General features: G+C 40.7%; 1 protein-coding gene across 2 annotated transcripts in view; it reads left to right on the plus strand.

The window, feature by feature from the left end:
• Positions 1 to 17,161, plus strand: part of TBX15 (T-box transcription factor 15) — a 176,784-nt gene that overhangs the window by 102,211 nt on the left and 57,412 nt on the right. The window contains exon 8 of one of the 2 annotated variants that reach the window (XM_034990183.1): positions 12,703 to 12,801. The exons of the other annotated variant lie outside the window; for it this stretch is intronic. Coding sequence (XP_034846074.1) covers positions 12,703 to 12,767 — 65 coding nt within the window. The 3' untranslated portion in view covers positions 12,768 to 12,801. The remainder of the gene's footprint in view (positions 1 to 12,702; positions 12,802 to 17,161) is intronic. 2 annotated transcript variants of the gene reach the window in all.

Below are 17,161 nucleotides of genomic sequence, written 5' to 3' on the forward strand. Positions count from 1 at the left end.
GCTGGCCATTTGAGCTCCGGGTCTGTGCAGTTACATCGGCTCCCGTTGCCGGAGCGCCCACAGTCCCCGCAGTCCCGTGAGGCACTCGGACAATCAGGAAGAAGTTATATCCTAAGGGATTGAGGTGAGCACACCTCTGAGGCTGTTTGATCAGACATTTATACCCTCCCTTTTAAATGCGCCTCCACGGCCCCGGAGGAGTGATTTTGAATTGCCGTGTACCAAATGACGACTTAGACGAATAAAGTGCCTCAGGCTGTTCCACTTAGAAGCACTTTCTCATATTCTTTCTTGTTTCCTCCCATATTTGCTCATTTGAGCCTCACAGTAACCACTGAGGGATGGACAGGGTAGGAAGTATTGGTTTGCAAATGGGAGAGGAGGACTCTAAAGGCTGTGACCTGCCTGTACTTCAGAGTGGCTGGGAAGAAGCAGAGCCAGAACTTGAAATCTCCCGCTCGACCTCTATCCTGGACTGTTTCCCGGTAGGCAGTGACACTGGGAGCCCGCTGACTCACTTCACGTGGGCTTGATTTGGGGGGTCAGGTTGTCCACTACCACACTCATTCACCGGAAATGGAGCTTGGTTTGGAGGAGCAAAGACTTTAATCATTGCATTGATTTTATAGATAACTTCAAAGACTGAAATGCTGCTAATTCCATCAGCTATCACATGGTTGCTGAAATAGCTGGGACGACAGCTGATGAGAATCTCCATGGACTGTAGGTGTGACATGTCTCAAGACTTAAAAAGGCACTATTTATGTGGAAATCTTGCAGTCAACCTTTGGCTTCATAACGGCAGACTGAAAACAACTACATATAAAGCTTATAGTTATTTCTTTCTGATTCAGCCGCATACCAAATATTATGCACTGGCCTGATAGTGTTTGAGGTTTTAGGTAACAGATAATCATCATATGCCAGGGAGCAAACTTTACATAGAAATTTCCATATTTTCACTTAACAGGATAAGAATTTCAATAATCATTCATGAGTGGTAAGTACAGAAAATTTCTGTTATTTGGGTTAATTAGAGCAGTCCAAGTCAATTACATCTCAATTATGGCATGTGTCTTTATCTATAAATGAGAAAGGAATAAAAATATTTATTTTAACAAACTGGATAAAAAATTTTCAAGAATACGCTCTACCTAATTTTCTTTAATGGAATGGTGAAAATTCTTCATAATTGGCACACTGACTACATACAAAGAGCTATAAGAAAGCTATTCTGCCCTTACTCATGTTCTTGGAGAAAAGTCTATCTTATTCCTCTTTGCATCCTTGGAAAGTTTGTGGCCTAGTACAGAATCTCAATACATAGTCATTCTTACTGCTGAATTTGTCGACCAAGCCCATTTTCCAAGGATAGCGCAAAATGGTTGCATGGCTGAATTATCATTCACTCCAAATTCATGGGCCCAAATGAACAAAGATTATCCTTCATATGGTATTCCGTGGCAGATTCATGTAAATTTAATTTACATACTAGCTTGCCAGGATCCCCTAATACATAATGGAGGGTTAAAAAAAAATGCGTGTGATAGTTTCTCTCTTGAAAGGTTTACTTTTCAGGCAGTCATGCACCTGTGGGGCTAATGACATAAAAGACTGAAAATTCAGAGGAGATGCTCAGTGTAAGAAGGTGAGGTTGGAACTGTTTTCACTGGGGGGTAGAACTTGATTTAGTTTGAATGATGCTCAGAATTTTTATAGAAGGAATGGTGGGTTAAGAATGAAATAACAACTTAAAAGTCAATCAATAAGTTTTTGAGGAAAATGATAGCATCTCAATTCACGCGTAGTCATTTAATAAAACAAGAGTTCGGGACCTTCTTGTAGCCTATAGACTAATATCCTTTTCTATGAAATAGTTTATCATTAGTGAGTGTACAGAGGGTAGAGATGGAAGGGCAGAGCTTCTTGGCTGATGCCAAATGTTTGATTCATTGCTCAGTACTTGGAGGATTTCAGAGAAGCTCTGCTGTATGAATTTGCATGCAATAAACTGAAGGAGAGTTGTCCTCCTAAGGAAACCCAGCCACAAAGATAAATTTTCACAAAGCGATGGTGTTTATGGTTGTCGGTCAGAGATCTGGTTTCCAGAGAGGGCCATACCTGTGACCGGCTTCATTCATTCATCTCGTTCAATATCAATAAATGTGTTTCTCATGCCTACTCTGGGTCAAGCACTGCCCTTGGCATGAGGACATAGAGGTGAACAATTAGACACGTTCCTGTCTCTGAGGAGTTCATGGTCTGATGAGAGACTGCTACAGGATACCCTAGCAAACAAATGAATAATGTAACTTCAGATTGCAAGAATCATCCCGAGGGAATTGCGAGTAATAGAATGATAGAGAGTGATTGGAGAATGAGAATGAGAACTCATTTCAGTAGGGTTTTCTAAGAGGGCTGCTCTAAGGAGATGACACTTGAGCAAGGACACATGCGGACATCATCTCAGAATTTGCTTACTCCAACTTACACGGAGGGCAGCCATATCCTCACCGGAGGATGTGCTCTGTTGGTCTTGCATCAGCTGGGGCCAGGTATTTTTGTTCTTCCAAGGGCTTTGTAGCATTGATCCTTATTTGCTGAAACCTGGCTGCTGGCCTTCTGGGACTGGGGCCATTTAGAGACTCCTCAAATCTGAATCTGTCTTCTCTGTGGCCCCAATAAAGTCCTATTTTCATGACTTCCTTGGTCGAGGATGAGAGTCATCCATCCCTTCTATCTGACTTTGTTAAAAGGTTAACACTAAGGATCAAACAATTAATTAATAGCAATCAGATAAATTATGAACAACAATTAATTAAAAAAGTACTGAATATGTCTTGGTATTCTATAATTTTCTCAGAACTGTTCTATGTAATATGGAGATGTAGAAAATTTCCTACCATCAAGAAGATGTCAGCTTAAGGGCGCCTGGGTGACTCGGTTAAGTGTCTGCCTTCAGCTTGGGCCATGATCCCAGAGTCCTGGGATAGAGTCCTGCATTGGGCTCCCTGCTCAGCGGGGAGCCTGCTTCTCCCTCTCCCTCTGCCTGCCACTCTCCCTGCTTGTGCTCTCCCTCTCTGTCAAATAAATAAATAAATAAAATCTTTAAAAAAAAAGAAGATTTCAGCTTGGTTGAGAAGTCAAGATATGTGCATATGAAACAGTGAACAGTAAAAAGTATTACATTTGTGGTAATGAGCATATATTCTGTAAAATGTTAGAAGGAAACATTTTTATTGAGTTTTTATTATATGTTACACATTATGCAAGTTCATCCTTTAATCCTTGCAACTACCCTACAGAATTTGTATTTTAATCCCTATTTTATAGATGGGGAAATAGAAACTCATAGAGATGAGCAACGTGCACAAAATCACAGAGCTTATAAGTAACAAAGACAGGGCTCCAGCCCAGGTCTTTCCACGATTATGTTTTTCTAAAAATGAGATTCAAAAGGACTATAATAGAGAAGTGTTCATGGAGGAGGTCGAATTTGAATTGTTTGAAGAACTCCTGGAAACCACATAAAATGAAGGGAGAGGCATCTGGGTGTGAGTGTGGGAAGCAGCGCAGTAAAGACAAATATTTTCTATATGGGGCAATGAGTTATGGCAGCGGGCAGTGGGGGGAGTATGTTCACGTTCTTAAGTCAAATCTCAAATCTCTTAAGTCAAATGTTCTCCCTCCTGCTCCTGGTACCATGACTCTGGATTTCATTTTCATACGTGAGATGTCCTAGCTCTGTGACTTGGGCAATTCAGGATTTCCTCCAGTGTCTCAGTGGGAGCCTTCATCCAGGCACGGGCCGGTGGGGGCTGGGAGGTGATGGAGGAGTTGACTCCATCCCCCCAAACCCACCGGGGCCCCTAGGCACGGGCTCACTGCCACAGTCCCTGAGTCAGGCTCTGCACAGAGCCCCTTGCTTCTCCAGCTCAGGCGTGCAGTGCCACGTGGGACTGTGAAAGGGGATCTTGCTGTTTAAGGCCGAGAAAACATTCATCATGTTTTCCTTCTTAGCTCATTTTACTGCTCATAGCACTCCTCTTTTATGGGCCAGCCTAACGGCATTTCCCACTTCAGATGCTTCCTACTCACACTTTCAGCTTTTATGAGACTTTACTGTGGGCCCTGCAGAGGCACAGAAAACCAAAGGTTTTGAATCCTTTTTGGCATTTTCACCCAGGGAAGCTGAAGCAGACAAAGGGGACTGCCGAGGACGGCCAGGTCAACCTTCCAGCAGTTCTCATTCTAGAAGTTTCTGGACTCCACGAGGAGGATTTGTGGAGTTTCCCCTTCCTGCCACACTGCACATCCTTCCTCCACCCATGGGCAGGGAAAGCCCCTCCTAAGTTGTCTCTGGATAATGTAAGAGAGAAACCTTCAAATAGTAACATGTTACTGTTAATTTCTCACTCACTTGCAATCCGACCTAGGCTTCCTAGTTAGGTGGCTGTCCTCCAAGCAGTGATCCCAGGAACCAGGCTCCTTTTAGGTTCTGCTATCTTCAACACATAACGTTTGGTACCTCTCCGTTCAGGTAGCAGATGGAGAAAGGTGGAAACTTGAACTTGGGAGATAAATCAGGCCTGGAACTGGTTACATGACTTCCTCCTGCTTTTGTAGTTTGAACTCCTATGGCCACACCTACCTGCAGGAGAAGCTGGGAAATATACAGTCTAGGTGAGTGCCCAGGAAGAGAAGGAGACAGATTGGGTAGGCATCAGGGAGTCCCTGCAAGCCCCACAACCAGTCTACACTTACTTTCTAAGATCTGTCTTTCCTGTAAACCCAGCTGGTAAAGGGAGGGCTAACTTCCAGTCCCAGCTTTTCGAATGTTTGGCAAAACTATCTGGAGCAGTTGAATTTACCCCACTAGAGGTCAGTTCCTCAGTAAGATGTATCTTTCAGTAGGAGTTCCTTCCCATTCTCCTAAAACATCTCGAGGATTTAACTACAAAACAAGAAATGTTTATCAAGTGCTTGTTACATGCCAGCAATATTATTATTATGGCCATATCGTAGGTAAGAGAAAAATTACAAAGGCCAACAATCTTGCACAAGGTCACACTCAGGCAGTCCCATTCAGAGTTTGCACTATTCATTAATATAAGTTAGTTAATTAGAGCTGGTTTCTTGTTTTTATATATATTTCCTTGGGCAAAATGCTGAGAATGCTATTGATAAATCATTGTCCTTGAACCAAGAAAGCTTATAGTATAGAAGGAATCAGTTCTTAATTGGGTTTCATCCAGAAAGATCCCAAACATGACACCGTAGTGTTAAGTGCCTAACAATTAGTTTTTTTCAATTGTAATATAAGTGCCCAACGGTAAGCTTTTGATTGCTGTTTTTCAAAGACATCCATCTCCAAACATATTGCCCATTACACAACTAAATAAAGACCACCCTGCCCATGAAGTCCCCTGTTTTAGAAAAGCCCACTTGAGTGACCCTGCTCTCCTTTTCCAGTGCACTAATTACTGCTCTTATGTTTTAAATTCACCAATAAAGAGTGAACCCGAGAAACCTGAGGTGCCCCACCTGCAGCCCCAGCTAGGCAGAGCCCCAGGTCAGCTCCATGTCTCTCGTGACCTCATTGTGTGGCTCTGGGGATGGCATGTACTCTCCAGGACCTGTGAAAAAACCTTGTTTTTTCAAAGTTCCCCTGATGGTTGTTTCTGAGGTGCACCTTGCAATCATAGTAAGAACCACAAGGGCTGGTCCAGCCACAAAATTGGCTCCAGCCAATCAGGGAGACGTCTGTGGGGGGTGGCCAAGAGGGGTAGGGGCTCAGGTGAGTGCCCCAGTCATTCCTAGCATTACTATCAATAGTCTGAGACCAACACAAAGTGAACATGGATATATAAGCCATCTCTCTAGAGTGTCAGGATCACATTCTACTCAGCTTGTAGTTTTGCAGGTCTTCATACCCCAAAGTAGGAGCATGGAATGCCTTGTCATGTAACGTTCTGTGGTATTCCCAGAGACCCAGTAAAATCTTCCCACATGGTTTCCAAACTAGGCTTCTGGAACTATTCTTTGTTTAACCCCGTGACAGCACCAGATTTTGGCCTCAGAAGGCTACTGGTGATGCTTCTCAGAAAGGATGCTCACAAAGTGAAGCACCCAGTACCACAAGCCAACAAGCATCTCATGTTCCTTCCCCAGTCAGCTTTCTTTGCAGAGGAGAACTAGTTTAGCAATCCCATTATCCAGAAATGATTCCCAGAAACACCTAGGCAAATGGTCACAGGTTCCATATCCATAATCAGAGTATGCTGGTGTGCAGAAGATTTAATGTTTCATCAATAAAGTCTTTTTCTTACATGTTGGTTTTGTTTCTTTGCCATATGGACTTACATACATCTTATTAAGCTCTCCACACCCTGCCCTAACTTGGGCTCATTCTCCCGAAACGTGACCAGGGAAAGGCTTCTTTAACCATTCAGAATTAGAGGAGATTGAAGCTGTAGTAAAATAATCAGGGCAAAAGCCAGAGGATTCAGAATTGGAAAGACTCATTCTTCTACTCAAAGCATCAGGATGTAAGACTCCTTGAGACTTAAACACTTAGTGACATCCTTTATTATGTAGCTGAACAGAGATATCCTCAAGCAAACCGAAGTTGTTGAGATTGGCAAAGATTCTCTCTGGGGCTCCCAGTCTGTATCTAAGACAGCAGCATGCTTTTGTGGTGGCAGTGTGGCTGGGAAGTTGATACAGAGGGTTAAGGGTCCATAAGTCACATCAGACATTTTGGTTTGACAATGTCTATGAAGATCAGCAGAGCCTTTTGGGAAGATTTAAGGAAGATACTGTCAGAGATTATTGAACTATAGACCAAACTAAAGGACAATCCAGAGTGGCTGCTAAATTCCTTGTCTCTTATAAGGTGAAAGCATGGGGAAATTCAGCCATCTCCCTCAACATGGCCCTCCACAAGACCTGATAAATCATATTACCCTTTGAGTGTTAAACTAGTTTTTCTATAGTGACAACTTCAGTTGGATGTGTGTCCTTTTATTTGAATGTCAACACAAGCCATACTTAATGTATCATGACAAAGCAATACAACAAAAAGAGTTTCTGAAGTAGAATTAATTCATAGGCCTGGAAATAACCTTCACCCAAACTCATTCAATCAAACCTTCGACAATGGTTCATCAACATGAACAACTATTTTGTGCAGGACAGAGTGCTAGGTGTTTGTAATGTATAGATAAATAAGAGCTAGTCCATACAATTTAGGAGCTCACAGCCCAGCGTGGAGACAGACCATAAACAGAAACAATTGTTGTAGTGAGGAAATGCTATGATAGAGATAAACATGGATGCTACAGGGGCACAGAAGAGAAGCAGTTGGGTCAATCCAGAGTTTGAGGAAGACTTCTTGGATATGACAATGGATGGTTAAAAGGAAGACTGCTTAGCACATAGGATAAGTGGAGGACTGATGATTATAATCAGGGTGGCCTATAGTAATGTTCTAAGGAAATGCAGGTGCCCAGTGCTGCATGATACAGTATACATGTGGGATTCTGGGAAATTTCATATCAGAGGAAATGGCTCTGGAATGGTAGAAAATGACAACACATGGTCTAAGATTTGGAGTCCAAGGGAGTAGGCACCACTGGATATGTAGAAGCTCAGTTTGATGAAAAGCACTGGGTAGCTCAAAGAGCTACAAGAGGCAGTGTCATGGAGAAAAAGTAGGGCATACATCCTCTAACCATATCCTTTTTATCCATAATTATCCCAGAAAAAATTGTAGGAACCAAAGCAGAACTTCAACCCTTCTTGCATATCTGGAGAGCAATACCACGTCATCTTCACACCACAAACCTGATGACGTGAATGTGTGCAGACACTTAACCCACCATAGAAAAGCCAAGCACAGAATAAAAAGGTCACTTGTGGGAAGGTGTGAGATGTGTGGGGAAAGCCAAATCATAGAAGAGTTACCCATGTGAGGGCCAAGTCAAGCAAGATTCAACAGGGGCCGTCTTGCCTGTTCAGGCATTTCATAAGCCCACAGTCAAGAGTGCTAGCACGACCCAGAGATCCAAAATTATGAGTTATTTAACTTGGCCTCTAACATGACTAGCTCTTTTGTGACTTGGCTGTTCTTGGGGATGTCACACCTTGATTCTGTCGCACTTTACTGAAGAATATTTTTTTAGGTGCATTTTATACTTTCAATGACATAGTCCTTTCTTTTTAGGGAAATAATTAAAGAAGAACCAGCAGTAGGGGATTTATTCATTCCAGCTCATTATCTCAGAAAATGCTGCTTTGCAAAGAGTTGTACTGTAGGAGCATGAGCTTTAATGGGGTCGCTGGTGCACACAAAACCATCCTTTTTCTCCCACTGCATTACGCAGTAGATCTGATCAGAACTAGGAGACATTAAGGAGGACATGGGAGGGTGGTAGAGTAACACTTAGACTTAAGTGAGGTGCATCAATTTTTGTTTTCAGCTCTCTCCAGTGGCCACCTCAAGAAACTCAGAGGATGGGATTTATAGGATTTTTAAGCCTGAGACCTTTCATCGGCTCCAAGGGAGTACAGATTTCACAGACTGTCCAAGCACAGAATGGAGTGCTGCTGTGATTAGAGGAGAGCAGGAAGCTGGCCTGAAGACAAGATCCAGAAATCTGGAACATTGAGAAATGAGCAGAGACTCTTGTAGAGCCTGGAGGCAGTGACTCTCCAGGAGTCTAGTCTTCTAACTCACTTTTATAGGTCAGGAGATGACAGAATGAAATGCACTCTTATTTGATTTTCATTGACTCCCCCCCTGGAAGCAGAGATTTTATTAGCGTGTTTTGCTTCTAAAGAAGCTACAGTCTTTGGGCCATATCCAGTAGTTTCTTTTCTTTTCTTTTCTTTTCTTTTTTTTCCTGCTACATGGAAGGCAGCACACAGGGAACATGTCCTAGGCATATTTTTAAAAGTCCTTGATTTGAGCCTTTGGTTTTATCATTTAGTAGCTGTAAAATGGAGATCATAATCTATGTCCTAGGTTGTTAAGAGATAATATACTCAAACACCCTACTCTCAGTGAGGGCTATCTAACAGGCACTTGGTATATGCTAGTTGTGCTGGTGTTTGTCCATCTGTCTTCCTGATAGAAAATAACAGCATAGCAAAAATTGTCTCAAGAAAGACATGATTAGAGGAGAATGACTGCTTGCTCCATCAAGGCTGATTTGGGGAACTTTGAACCAACGTCAGACTTCAATTGGTGGGAGCACCTACCTCATCAACTGGGACAGCTAGGAGTGCTAGTTTGATGTGTCACTGGGTCATTCATGAGGATGAGCACAGTGTGAATGTGCTGAAAAGACCATAGATTCAAGTCCTAGTCCTGCCACTGGTCAACTACATGACAGTTTTCAGGCCTTTCTGTGCCTCAGTTTCCTGTCTTAAAAATAGAGTTGTGACAAGAGGTGGTTTTTAGGGTCTCTTCCATCTCTGATGCTCCTTGAAACATATCTGGGTCTTGTCTATGATTTTTGGTCAATCTTTGCAGTAGATTCTGTTTAAAGAAGTAGGTGAAAAGCAAGATCAGCAATAAGCTGACAGATTTCACTTGTGTAGAAAGTCAGACTTGAGAACTCGGGTATCTCCTCTTCACCAAGCACTTCTAAATGCTTCTTGATGAATTTTTACTGAAATATCTTTTCTTCTTTACAAAGAAGACATTTACCTTTAAGTGTTTAGTAGTGAAGATCCCTGGGTTTAGAGCCAGAACCCAGTTCCCTCCCTTGCTGGCACTGAGCTTCCCTGAACCTCAGTTTCTTTCCTTTATGAAATAGGAATAATGATGGCTCTTTTATGTATGAAATAGGAAGGACTCAATTACTTGGGTTTGAGTAGTGTTTATATATATATATATATATATATACACACACACATATATATGTATATATATATATGATAGATAGATGATAGATATAATAGATAGGCTCTCCTAGTAAGTTATAATATTCAAGGATAGGAGGAGCTTTTCTTTTATATTCTTGATGGCACATAGCACAGTATTGGAGTCACATTAGGTGCTATATTAATTATGAATTGACTTCATGAGAATTAAATATATTCTTTACATAGTCACTTTTTAACTTACAAAATTATTCTTGCTTGCTATAACAAAGTAAAATGCAACAGCATATTCAATAATTCATTTTTCCTGGCCTACTGTTGTTAATTGTTTGCTATGTATCTTTCTAAATTCTTTTCCTAAGACTCTTCAACCCACACACTCATATGTCCGCTCATACTAACACATACATTCACCTGGTTTTTATTTCCTTCTTTTCTTTTCTTCATCTGTTTTTAACACAATAGTGGTAAGACCATACATATTATTCTATAGACAGCTCTTTAAAACTAATTTATCCCATAACTGGCTGTATATTATTTCATTGGATGAAGGTACTGTAACTTATATCCAATTCTTTCCAGATAAACATTTAGTTTGCTTCTATTTTATTTATTTAATTATTTTGCCAACACAAAAAATGCCAAAATAAAAATTGTAAATATATATATTTTGGCCACTTGTAGGCATTAAATCTTAGCTAATCCCAGCTCTAGCATTTATGGGTTGAATCTGCTGGAAAATTAGGTTGGATTCCAAAGATAGACCTGGCTCTTAGCGACTTATCAAGGCTTCTTCAACTCTCTCATAATCCTCAAATGAGTAAGGCTTACTCAACAGCTGTCACCAGCCCCAGTTTCCTCATATGGCTCATCTTCGGGCTTCAGCAGACCTGACCATGAACACACTGAGTGCTGGCTCCAATAACCTCCCCCTCTTTTGCACAGATGCTCAGGCCCAGGGCAGGGCTCTGTCTCTAACCATACATAGACAATTTTAGCAACAGCTTGTCTGGCATCTGTTTCACCAGGTTCTTAATCTCAGCACCATTAGTAATTGACACCATAAATAAGATCACCGGTGAGTGCCTGGAATCTTGGGATGGGCCAGGAATTTGACCTGGAGATTCTGGGGGATATGACAAGAGCCTTCTTGTGGTAAATTAATATCTGTGGCAAAAAAAGGGTGACTCTAGCACATAGCTGAGTGGACACGCAGGTTTCCCATCCTGGAGGTACTCCATAAATAAGATAAAGTTTCCTGACCTATCTCTGGGATTATTTGTAGTCATGGTTTCAGCATGTGGTAGCTACAAGTTCTTTCTGTGACTAGGGGTGTGGGACTTCAGACTTCAGGCTTTAGGCCAGAGATTGCAAACTGCTGGTATTTTGTTCTTAAACATGTAAAATGCTAAATATTTAAAAAGTAATTTGCCAATATTTAAAAATCGGGAGATTTTACATAAAAGTCTAGATTTTTGCTATCTCTTGGGAAAAAAGCAAAGGAAGATTTGGTAACATTGAGGTAGGAAGTAGATGGGTATGCAGTAGGTCCGCCCTCTTCAGAAGGGTCATAAGCAAGTTCTTTATCTGGTCTGCTATACTGGTTTTGAGTCTATAACTTCTGGCCTCTGGCTTGGATGTGATGACATTTACAGCTCAGAAATTCTGTTGCTACCTATTGCTAAGAAGAAGAGCTAACTACTCACACAGTATAAATTTAGTGGCAAATGTCAAAGCTCCCGACTCTCAAATATTTCTTTTTTCATTTACCTAGAGGGCAAAAATGCCAACATTAAAATTCACCTGTTGATAATTAACAACTAACATTTATCCTTACAGAACCATTATCCCCATCCTAGAGGTAAACAGGTCTGGAGAGGTTAAGTAAATGCCAAGGTAAAAGAGGTAGTAGGTGGTAAAGTCAGTATTTGAACCCAGGCAGTCAGTCTCCAGAAGTTGTGCTGGGAATCCCTATACCTCACTTCATCAGTCCCTTCAAAAGATGAAAATACCTCCAGTTAAAGGGAGATTTGGAGTGCTCATCAGCGGATACCAAAGGATAGTTAGTTGACAACCATGTTTTTAGCTTATAAGTCCATGAGGGCATAGAATGGGCCTGAAGGAAGGTGGATGAGACAGTGAGAAGAATCTTCCATTTGCAGATTGGTCCTGTACAGAAAGAAGGGCATGGGAAGAGCCTTGATATTAGGAGGATGAGATTCCAGGAAAAATGTTGATATGAGAAAAAAGGACTTCTGATAAAGAGCAGAATACAAAAAAGAGGAAGAAGAAGAAGATAGCAGGAGGAGAAGAATGAAGGGGGGGAAATCGGAGGGAGACATGAACCATGAGAGACAATGGACTCTGAAAAACAAACTGAAGGTTCTAGAGGGGAGGGGGGTGGGAGGGTGGGTTAGCCTGGTGATGGGTATTAAAGAGGGCACGTTCTGCATGGAGTGCTGGGTGTTATTTACAAACAATGATTCATGGAACACTACATCAAAAACTAATGATGTAATTTATGGTGATTAACATAACATAACAATAAAAAATTAAAAAAAAAAAGAGCAGAATACATATCCTGAGGACCCAGAGGAACCAACATGATCCTCACCAACATGATCAAGGGAATTTTAGGTGAAATATGGGGGTGAGTTTGTGGTCAACATAAAGGTGGAAGTTGAAGCTGTGAAAAATGATAAAGCTCTTTTTGCTAGAACATTCTCAATTATTTGATGAATGCTTAAAAGGTAAGTACAGACAGAGGGAGGAAAGCATATCGGTTTCTGACAAGTTCCCATTTTCCTCACCAAGGAGAGCTGTCTGAATATTGTGAAGTGCAGAAGAGTATAATTAAAAGGGAACTGAAGGCCAAGTGAGGAAGGAAGACAGAATGAGAGTCCCAGTGAGAAGGTAGGTATGGCTCAGTGGGAAGAACCTGAGCTGGGAATTAGACAGACTTGGGTTTGGCTCCTGACTCGGCCTGAATCTGGTTGTGTAACCTTGGTCAACTTTCTTCTCTGAACTTCTGTTTTCATGGTTGGGATTAAATGAGGTATGTGTGTTAAATGCCTGGCACATGGCAGACCCTCAGCACATAGCTGAATGGATACGCAGGTTTCCTAGACTGGAGGTGCTCCATAAGTAAGATAAAATTTCCTGACCTGTCTCTGGGATTATTTGCAGTCATGGTTACAGTATTTGGTAGCTGTAAGAACTTTCTGAGACTAGGGAGGTGGGGCTTCAGACTTTGGTAAGTTCAATTCTTTAGATCCAGATGAATCACACACCCTGGTACTGGAAGAATTTACAGATGAGATGAAGCAACTGTCAATGGTAATGGTTAAGAAATCACAGATATTGAGATAAATCCTAGAAAAATTGGAGAAGGGCAAATGTCATTATTTTGAAAGGGGAGTTGGAAGAAAGAGGGTTTCAATGGTATACACTTGCTGTCTAACCCACGCAAAATTTTGTCATATGTTAATAAGAAGATGGTTTGAGAGAAAAGCAACAAGTGGTTTAGAAAAGACAACAGATGGTAGAAAAGACAGCAATGATTACCAGGAGTTAGCCAGGATTGTTAAGAAAAACATTATTCCGAATAAATACCATTTTAACTTTTTATCAAAATTACTAAACTAATTAGGAGAATGCTATGGATTAGATAATCACACTATTGATGTAATTTTTGACAAAGATTTCAAGATATTTTGTGCACAAGATGGTGCGACTTGGATTGAATGACAATACAGTCCAAGTGTGTAGAACTCAAACACTGTGAATAAATTGATTGCTCTCCGTTCTTGAGGGAATCCCCAGGGCCACACCACAGGGCTCTCTAGTTGGCCTTCTCCTCACTGACATCTTCATCAGCAGTTTGGATGAAAATAGTTTGCATGTCAGAAAAATTTGTAGTTCATATAAAAACTGAGGGAGGAAAATAATACAATGAATGAGAGAATCAAGATTCAAAAATAATTGCCAATCTTCAAAATGGGCCAATAATGAAAATCTGGAATTAAAATAAAAAACGTAAAGAAATAAAAATAAACACTATATATAGATAGCCAGTCTTCAAAATGGACCAATAATGAAAATCAGCAAACTCATCAGAAGTGCTTATTTATTTTTACTTTTAAATTCCCAAATTTTCAGTTCTTCAAAGTACAAGATGAGGGAAAACTATGTTGAAAGAAGCAACATGCAAAAAAACCCCCCCAAAACAAAACACATTTGTTTTTCTTCTCAGAGTTGTTGACTGGAATTTCAACGTAAGTCGAAGTATGTTGTGACTCCTCAAGTAGTAGATTCAATTTCAGGCTGACGTGACTAGATCAAGGGAGATAAGATGTTGGACTCCAGTCAGACTATGTCTGCGGCAGGAGTAATTACAGAAGTAGTAGTGATGGAGGAATTGCTAGTGGTGATGGTAGCTAATACTTTCTCTATATCTGGCACTGTGATTTTTGCATGAATGGATTAACCTAATATACATAGCAGTATTAGGCAAATGGCCAAAATAACTCTAAAATCTTAGTGACTTAATATAATAAAACTTTATTCTTGCCTATGTTTCACAGGGACAAGGGGAGGGAAGGGGGTGAGGGGATGCAGTCATTCCGAGATTCAAGTTCTTTCTATCTTATGGCCTCCCATCCTCTTAGTCCTTGCAATTACCCTCATTCAGGAGGCAGATGGAAAAAGCAAAGGAAGAAAAAGCACACACAAGAAATTTTTTTGTGGGGGGAAGAGAATATCTAAAAGTGGTATGTATCACTTCTGCCCATTTTCCATTGCCTGGAACTCAGTCACATGGCCTCGCCTAACTGCAAGGAAGACTGGAACATGTACTCTAGCTCTGTGCCCAGGAGGATGAACAGAGCACAGATACTGGCAAGCACTAACAGTCTGGATTATTTCTTTAAATATTCGACACACCTATGAAGTAGATACTACTATTAACCTCATTTTAATTTAATTTAATTTTTTAAAAAGATTTTACTTATTTATTTGACAGAGAGAGCGAGAGAGCACAAGCAGGGGGAGCAGCAGAGAGAGAGGGAGAAGCAGGCTCCCTGCTAAGCAGGGAGCCTGAAGCGGGACTCGATCCCAGGACCCTGAGATCATGATCTGAGCCGAAGGCAGATGCTCAACCGACTGAGCCACCCAATCGCCCCTAACCTCATTTTAAAGAAGAAACAGATTCAGTGGTGGCACCGGTCAGATCTGTGTATTATTCTTAAAGAAGAAAAATGGCAAGTTACATATTTCAAAAAAATGGGACCAACCTCTTTTTTTTTGATTTTTTAAATTATGTTATGTTAATCACCATACATTACATCCTTAGTTTTTGATGTAGTGTTCCATGATTCATTATTTTCGTATAACACCCAGTGCTCCATGCAGAACGTGCCCTCTTTAGTACCCATCACCAGGCTAACCCATCCTCCCACCCCCCTCCCCTCTAGAACCCTCAGTTTGTTTCTCAGAGTCCATCAGGACCAACCTCTTTATAGATGTCATGTGAGTTTGACAGAATTGTTTATGTATAATTTGGAAAGGAGAGGGCAAATGGATACTAGGATAAATATCTTCAAATAGCTGAAGAGTTAATTTGGACTTGAAGTAGAATAAATGATTTTTTAGAAGTTGGACTCATTCTATAAAGCCATGATTCCTGACATTATGAAGAGCTCTCTGTCCCTGGAGAGTTCCCGTGGAGGCAGAAGGTATAACTTTGAAGAATATTGTTGAAGTGACTCCCAGATTGGGTAGACACTTTGGTTCTTATGATTTTGTGGGGGAAAAAAGAACATTATGCTTATTTAAAATTTTTGCCATGGGCCTCCACTTTCTCACATGGCATCATGGATGCAAACAGGCTCCTACAAATTTACCAAGCAAACACAGTAAAATTTCTTTAATTTTGTTAACCGAGGAGGGTGTGTAGGTGTGAAGTTCTGGGGGTGGTGGTGAAGAGGAAGTAGGATATAAGAGCGCTGGTCTGAATTAGGTATTAAGAATGAATAAAATAGCATTTAAAACAATTTGGTTTTATTCTATTATTTTCAACCTGATTAAATCTTACCTCATTGCATATCTGTTTTTGGTGAATAAGTTTAACTTAGTCTATGTGCTTCTTTTTTGACAAATAAATCAATTCTTCTAAATGAGTAAATGGTTTTTATTTTTCATTCAACTGGGTTAATAACAAATTCCCTCATATTCTTGGTTTCCCCCCCACTAATTGGTTTAGACCATCTTTCTTAATATGTACTAGAAATGCAAACTAAGTTTCAGGCCCTGTTCTAAACATTAAAATCTCTGAATTAGGAACATTTGAGTGAATGAGAAACATATATTACAATTAATTTTTTTTCCTTAAGGTAAATCTTTAAAGAATTTCTACTAAAACCTCATTTAGGTGAGAACAACAAAGTAAAACAGAATTTATTTGAAAACATTACTTTAGGGGCGCCTGGGTGGCTCAGTCGTTAAGCATCTGCCTTCGGCTCAGGTCCTGATACCAGGATCCTGGGGTCAAGCCCCCCATCAGACTTCCTGCTCAGCGGGAAGCCTGCTTCTCCCTCTCCCACTCCCCCTGCTCATGTTCCCTCTCTCGCTGTGTCTCTCTCTGTCAAATAAAATAAATAAATAAATAAAAATCTTAAAAAAAAAAGAAAACATTACTTTATTTGGATTCATGTCTCGTTAGGGCTAGAGCTCTTGTTCTCTCCTTCCTTCCTCTTCTTCTCTGCCCCACTGTTGCTTGTTTAACTGTTTGTGTGTGTGTGTGTTTTGCCTTCTCCTTCACATGAATGGGAGCAGTGACTATATATTTTGGGCTCTAGAGCCTAAGAAAGGTTGAGAGGGAGTGTATAGAGCTGGGAGAGGGCATCAAATGGCTAGAATAATGATTTGCTGAAGACTAACATTTTCTATGAATCATTGGAAGGACTTTATTGGTGTTTGTTGGTGATCCAGTCTTATTGGGGGAGAGCAGAAGGCATGGGCTGAAGTTCCAGTTGGCCTTTCATGAGCTATGGAAATCTGAGCAAGTGGTTTAATCTTTGTGAATATCAATGTTCACATTTTAAAAATGGGAATAATAAGATCACCTGACTTATCTTCACCCACTTGTTAGAGTAATGGGTCAACACTGTTAACACATGTGAACATTCTTTGTAAGTAAGGAGTTGCTTTCGTCCTCCCTCATCCTCATATCTTTCTTTCTTTCTTTCTTTCTTTCTTTCTTTCTTTCTTTCTTTCT

The sequence above is a fragment of the Mirounga leonina genome, unplaced genomic scaffold (assembly GCF_011800145.1).
Source record: "Mirounga leonina isolate KUSES-001 unplaced genomic scaffold, KU_Mleo_1.0 Mir_507, whole genome shotgun sequence".
Taxonomy (NCBI): Eukaryota; Metazoa; Chordata; class Mammalia; order Carnivora; family Phocidae; genus Mirounga; species Mirounga leonina.